This window comes from Myodes glareolus, chromosome 2 (assembly GCF_982192425.1).
Source record: "Myodes glareolus chromosome 2, mMyoGla1.1, whole genome shotgun sequence".
In the NCBI taxonomy this organism is placed as follows: domain Eukaryota; kingdom Metazoa; phylum Chordata; class Mammalia; order Rodentia; family Cricetidae; genus Myodes; species Myodes glareolus.
In genome coordinates this window covers 1,340,668-1,348,268 of record NC_142027.1, presented here as the reverse complement: position 1 = coordinate 1,348,268, position 7,601 = coordinate 1,340,668, and the positions used below count along the sequence as shown (strand labels likewise).

General features: G+C 36.1%; 1 protein-coding gene across 1 annotated transcript; it reads right to left on the bottom strand.

Annotated features, from left to right (window-relative positions):
• Positions 1-608: 608 nt before the first annotated feature.
• Positions 609-3,114, bottom strand: LOC148122860 (olfactory receptor 4C6-like). Its single transcript, XM_087898486.1, has 2 exons — positions 2,796-3,114; positions 609-1,201 (listed from the first exon to the last, which is right to left on the bottom strand). The coding sequence occupies exons 1-2, from the start codon at positions 3,112-3,114 to the stop codon at positions 609-611; spliced, it is 912 nt and encodes a 303-aa protein (XP_087754612.1).
• Between the last annotated feature and the right edge of the window lie 4,487 nt (positions 3,115-7,601).

Below are 7,601 nucleotides of genomic sequence, written 5' to 3'. Positions count from 1 at the left end.
AGAGAGAGAGAGAGAGAGAGAGAGAGAGAGAGAGAGAGAAGAATAATGGTTAGAAGGTATAGAAAGATGAAAGCACTTTGAAAATATTACTGTGAAGAAAATGAAAAGATTGAATAATCTGAGGAAAGAAATGGAATATGCGTTGGATAGAGTCATGGAGTAAAGCTTTACTAGGGTAATAATATATAATATTTATCTAAGATTAACAGTAAGTAAGAAATTAACTGACAAGGATGATGGTTTTGAGGGAGAAATAACAGGCACTGTGGAGAAAAAGGACTTGCATGTCTCTAGGACAACATGGAAGCCCTGACTGCTCTGGTGAATAAGGAAGGAAAGTGGTGGGCTGAAGACATTTCAACCTTAGTTCTAACTGTAATATTAATTAGAAAAATCTTTTAAAAAAGCAAAATGATTCTATGAAATGGTACCAAGAAGGAACATAAATAAATTATAGATATTCTGTAATCGAAAGCAGTTTTCTAAATAAATATCCCAGTTGTTGCCAGCAGAAAATTAACAGTAGCAGATTTATAAGATCTTGAAAAAAATGTTCATGGAAAGCACATGCACATTTGACATGAGAGCTACATAATAGCAAACAGAAACTACTGTCTCATCCACAGTTTCTTCATGGCGTTTTTCACCTCTGAATTCCTCAGTGTGTAGATCACGGGGTTCAACATGGGTGTGACAATTGACTCAGACACAGTCATTGCCTTGTCTATGCGGTAGGTTGACACAGGTCTCACATATAAGAAAATACATGGCACAAAGAACAACACAACAACTGTGAAGTGAAAACCACACGTGGATAAGGCTTTCTGTCTTCCTTCAGAAGTGTGAGTTTTCAGAGAACACGGGATAGTCATGTAAGAGGCAATAAGAATAAGAAAGATGGCCACACACATCACCCCACTGTTGAAGACGACACTGAGAACCAGGGTATGGGTGTCCATACAGGCCAGTATCAGTAACTGAAATAAATCACATAAAAAGTGATCTATGACATTGGGACCACAGAAAGGTATTTGATACATGAATAGAACCTGAATGGTTGCATGTGCAAACCCCCCTACCCAAGTTCCCCCCAAAAGAATGCAACACATCCGAGGACTCATGATGGTCATGTAGTGCAGAGGTTTACAAATGGCCACATATCTGTCATAGGCCATCACAATGAGGATGATAATCCCCACACCTCAAAAAAACTAGGCACTAAAACTCTAATTAACCCAATTAAAAAATGGGGTACTGAACTTAACAGAGAATTCACAACAGATGAACTTCGAATGGCCAGAAGACACTTAAGGTCATGCTCAACCTCCTTAGCGATCAGGGAAATGCAAATCAAAACCACTTTGAGATACCATCTTACACCTGTCAGAATAGCTAAAGTCAAAAACACCAACGATAGCCTATGCTGGAGAGGATGTGGGGTGAGGGGAACACTCATCCATTGTTGGTGGGAATGCAAACTCGTGCAGCCACTGTGGAAATCAGTGTGGCGGTTTCTCAGGAAACTGGGAGTCAACCTCCCTCAGGACCCAGCAATACCACTCTTGGGAATATACCCTAAAGATTCCCTAACATACTACAAAAGCATTTGTTCAACTATGTTCATAGCTGCACTATTTGTAATAGCCAGAACATGGAAACAACCTAGGTGCCCCTCAATAGAAGAATGGTTAAAAAAGGTGTGGAACATATATACATTAGAGTTTTACTCGGCGGTAAAAAACAATGACATCTTGAATTTTGCATCCAAATGGATGGAAATAGAAAACGCTTTACTGAGTGAGGTAAGCCAGACCCAAAAAGAGGAACACGGTATGTATTCACTCATAAGTGGATTCTAACCATAATTAAAGGTCTTTGAGCCTATTATTCGTGATCCTAGAGAAGCAAAATAAGAAGATGAACCTGATGAAGATTATTTAGCTATCCACCAGGAGGTAGGAAATAGACAAGAGTCCCAGGTAACCTCGGGTGCATGGGGGGGTGGGAGGGTCGATGGAGGGGGAGAGGGCTAGAGAGAAGGGAGTAGGGGAGGAAGGGGAAAGCTTGGTGGCCGGGGATGGGGGGGGGAAGGAGGTAGGATGAATATGGGATCAGGGAACAATATATTTCAACTAAGGGAGCCATTTTAGGGTTTACAGGAGACTTGATTATATATGGGATCCCAGGTCCAAGGAGAAATCCCCCAGATTGCTCTCTGGACAGAGGAGAGGGTGCCTGAATCGGCCGTGGCCCATGACCATACTGATGTATATTTTGCTTATCACCATAGATCCTTCGTCTGGCGAAGGACGGCTATGCAGTCGGAGGCCCACATTGGAGCAACGGATTGAGCCCCCCGAGGTCCGGAGGGGGAGCGGAAAGAGGAGGAACATGAAAGACGAAATCAGTACTGCGAGGGATGCTATCACCCACTGATACAAGGGAACGGATCTGATGAGAATTTACCAGGGCCAGTCGGACTGGGACTGAACGAGGACGTGATCTAGCCGGATTCTCGGAATTTGGCCGGATTCTCTGACTGTGGCTGGCCCGGGGTCTTTCTGAAAAGCCATTGACTATGACACTGGGACCTGTTTCCTCTGCATATGCTGGATTTTGGGGATCCAGTCTGTTTGGACGCTAGCCTTCCTGGACCTGGAGGGAGGGGGAGGGAGGTGGAGCTTCCCACAGGGCAGGAAACCCTGAGGGGAGGAAGGAGGGGGGGAGTGGGGGGAGTGGGAGGGTGTTGGGAGGGGGGGCGGAAATGGAAATTTTTATAATTTAATAAAATTTACTAAAAAAAAAATGTGCTGCAAAAAGCTGGGTCATGCATCCTTCAAAAGAGATGATCGTCTTCTCAAAAAGGGAGTCCACAGTCAGCTTTGGAGTAATGACAGAAGAAAAGGTGACATCCACTAGGGACAGAAATGTAAGGAAAAAGTACATTGGTGATCTCAGACTCTGACTTGTGATCATGGTCACTATGATGAGCATATTTCCCAGCACCATGACCACATACATGATTGGAAACACAGCAGAAAGCAGTTTCCGCAGCTCTGAGTTCTTTGTAAGACCCAAAAGAATGAACTCTGTCACATTGTTGTGATTTCCCATTTTTCTTGCTTTAGGTGAGCTCCAACTGAATCTTGTAAATCCTAAAATAAACATAAATAAATATGGTTTATAATTAGTGGTTGTTTTTAGTTTTGTATTTCCACCTATCAAGGGAACACACTTGCTTTTAATCAGTTATTCTCCCTCCAAGCTTTTGTTGTAAGAATTATGCAGTATAGTTGAACAAATGTTCTTGTAGTATGATAGAGCATTCTTTGGATATATGCCCAAGAGTGGTATTGCTGCGTCCTGAGGCTAGTTGATTCCCAGTTTTCTGTGAAACCATCCTACTTATTTCCTGAGTTGTTGTACTATTAATGAAGGAATGTTACCCTTAGTCCATATCGTCTCAGGTATAAGCTATCATTGGTGCTTTTGATCTTAGCCATTCTGGCTGGTGTAAATGATATATCAGACTCATTTTGATTTGCATTTCCCTGATGGCTAATGATGATGAACATTTCATTAAGTGTCTTTCGGCCATTTGAAACTCTTTAGTTGAGAATTCTCTCTTTAGTTCTGTATCCCATTTTTAAATTGAGTTTTTTGGAATTTTGGCATCTATTTTTTTGATTCTTTATATATTTTTAAGATCAGTTCTCTCTCTGATGTGGTGCTCTTAACTGCTAAGCAATCTCTCTAGCTTCAAAGTGACACTTAGAATGATTATTTTAATGAACTTGAGGATAATTTCAATTCCTCTCTTTAATGTTCTTTGCCATATATTTCTGTCCTTAGTTTCCTTGATTAGTTATGAAGATAAGTATGTCATAAACATTTTAGATGTGACCTGTTTCTTTAGAGAAGAGAAAAATAATAAGCTTAATTTCAACATTAATAAATAACTGAAATAAAAATGCAAACAAAAAATGACTTAAAGCTCCATATAAGATTGTGATGAAGACAAATGCAGAATCATTTCCACGAGAGGGAATGCTATGAGCAAAGGGACCCAGGTGGGATGAAGAGACAGTTTGAAGCACAGATTAGAAAACAAACATTTTTGAGTCATTAGTAATAGAATATAATGTTGATTTCTTCAATAGCTCTTAGATGCATAATTAATTAGCACTGTTTCATTTTTAGCTGTGCATTTATCTTGTAATATTGAATTACTAATTAATGACATGGATTCAAAATAACTTAGTAGTTGTTCAAATAGCATTCACTACAACTATATGAGAATTTGTGATTTTAATTTTCTGCTATATCAACAACATTGCAATGTCTTTGTTAATTAGTCTTCATGTGTGTAGGTATATAATCATAGAGATTAATGAATTTGAATACAATGTTCATGAAAGAAAAATTTAAAATAAAATTTTAGGATAAATTCTATGATTATCTATTTGTGAGTTAATTTTAAGCTCATTTACTTCTAAAATAATACTGTTATTATTAGCATCATAAAGGGCTGCTCTGTTTCTGTGCTTCCATTTGTTCTTTATAGCCATTTACTTCAAAAGATATACCTATTTATCCTTCATTATCCTTATCTGTTGTAAAACACTCCAAATTATTTTTTCAAACATTTCATGTAGTAAAGAAAAGGTTTCATCTGTTATATTTTCCATAAATTCATTAACAGTTGTGAATTGATTATACCATCTGTAGGGTAAGAGTATCAGTGATGTCCTGTGCCCTAGCTTTCAAATTGACACTTATCTGCAGATGCTGTTTCTCTATCAGTTCGAAGTGTGTGTGTATATGTGTGTGTGTGTGTGTAATTACTTTTTCTCCAAATAAAAGTTTAGAGTCTACAATTCTTTGAAATCCTGTGATAATTCAGGTATACTTTATATGTACCTTTAATTATTTTGATAAATTATTCCTTTGATAAATATTCCATCATTCATTTTTCTTTTCATGAAACTCTGGATTTTTTATTAGAATGAAAAATAAATTTATTAGGATAAAATAGGTCATGAAGTTTAAATGTATAAAACCAATGTAAAGGCAAGTAATTCTTATCATCTGAAGCAGCTACTACATAATTGCTGTCTTAAATGAAATAAGCTCAGGCATTACCCAATCTACTAGGGCAACCTTCTCCATCACAGGCACTGGAGTGATTCTGGTAAATAAAACAATTACATTTTGTAGCTATGCTTCTTATAACATACAAATTTCATAAATAAAATAACCCATAAATGAAAATAGACAATCTTAATCTTATATAGTATTGAGTATTATAAATGTCAGAGATAGTTACATATCCTATTTTTCTGTTATTAAAAGGAAATAATGAGAAAAGAAAAGGTAACCCAGGGGGCCTAAAATTAGGAGGAAACTGGCACATTTATGTAATATCATCACTGGGGTGAAACAGGCAGATCTTCTAATGTTAATCTGGGCTTCATAATAAACTGATTCAGAAGAAAATTCAGATAAATTAAAAATGAAAGAATATAAAATGAGATAGAGATAAAAAATAAGAAGAAATACAAACATGAACAAAGCAAAAGGAAGGGAATACTAATCAGAGGAGGAACTCTGGGAAGGCAGAGACCAAGGAAGGAAAAAAACTTATTAAAGTGAAATTAGAAAAAGAAAAAGCACAGTCCACCAGTGCAGGCACATTTCTTATGGCCAGTCTTTTGAGCATTACTTTCCAGAATCTGGATCATTTTTAAAAATACTCTAAGTGGCACAAATAAATCAACTCAGAAAACTGGATTAAATTCAGGCTAGAATGAAAGAATGAACAAAATTCTGTAAGTAAACATCTCATTTGCTATATTTAGTTAAAATATCACTTACAGATAAGTAGACAGGTGTAGAAATCAAAGTGTTGGCACACTTTTGAATGAACACATACATGTGTCTGTTTCTTTTACAAAGATTTTTGTTAACTTAAACTATATTTTTATTTAGATTATGTTGACTTAATAATAAGGGCACATTTTAGAATTGTAGCATAGAGTTTGGGGAGGGGAGCAAATTTATCTGTATTTTCAAATTCCTGGAATGCTATTCTTTGAAATTTGGGAACAATAAATCAACATTCCTTGTAATGTTCAGAAGCTTCAAAATTATGAATGTGTTAAGTATATTTCTAACAGACTTTAAACCTTATTATTTGTGTAGCAAATATTCACTTGTTAAAAATAAAGTACAACAATTTAATATTTTTGCAGAGAACTACATTCTGCAGGAATATTCAAACATTGAAAAGCATATTTAAAATTCAGATATCCCAGTAAGGCAATGCCACATTATGGAATCACATACATGTACTGTCCAGCCTACCTGCTCATGAACATGTGAATGATTAATTAAAATAGGGAACATACATAAAATGGAATACAATTCAGCTCTAAAGATAACTGAAATCACAAAATTTGTAAGAAAATGTGTGAACTTTAAATGTGTTTTATTAACTGAGATCACCCAATCTCAGAAAGTAAACAATTGTATGCTATCCCTTGTGAAATGCTCAACCAAACAATAAAATGATTATGAAGCACTTTTTTATGCAAGTGTTTTTGGAGACAAATATATAATGTTATCAGATCATCTGCATTTAATGTGTGATTATTTCTTTTACCTTTCTTTTTTCTTTCTGTAACTGTATTTTGTAATTCGAAGCTTCATTCATGTGAGACAAGCTTGTACACAGTGTTTAAACATCAGTGAAATGTTTACAGATTACTATTTTAAGTGTCTGGGAAAACTTTTACTCAGTTAACAAATCCTGGTCAAGTTCATAGACCTAATTATTTTAACAAAATACTTAAAGCTTCTTGTGATTCTCTGTGTCTATTAGAGAAATAACCAACCTAGGTCACTTGGGCATCTACATTCTCTAATTGAGAACAATTGCTAAAGAAGTATCCAAATGGAGACTTACCAATTTATTTCATGTTCCTTTTCTATATCCTGTTGTTTGTGTTGGTAGGGTGGATTTCTTTATTTAGAGGATTTGCATGACTTTATATTTCCTCCTGTGTCTGACCAGGACAGGAAGAGCACGGGATACTCACGTGAGATGCAGATTTGCTGCATCCAGGTGGATCCCTTGAGATCACCTTACTCTGATGGAGATGCTAATTCATAATGCAAACCATTTCTGTTCACCAGCTCTAATGATAGTGTATTCTTGTGGGGTGGCCATTGGAGGGAAAGGAGGGGGTTTTAAAAACTTCCCTGGGACTAAGACAATATGCTTCTTTCTAGTAGAAGGCTAAATCTTCATAACAACTTTTTACTGTATTTTTGCTTTCTTTATGGTTTGAACATCAAATGCCTGATATCATCAAACTTACAGGAATTATAATATATAAATTTTTAGCAAAATGATTCTAAGTTAATCTATCAATTGAATTACTCGAGCAAGAGCCATGTTTGAAACAAGAAACTTCCTCCTATGATAACAAAAAGATTCACTTATGTTAAAATTAAAATGAAATTATTCCCAATTTCTATCACATGCAAATTAAAGTAATGGTTTGCCATATTTAAAATCATCCAAATCATGTCTGGTGTAG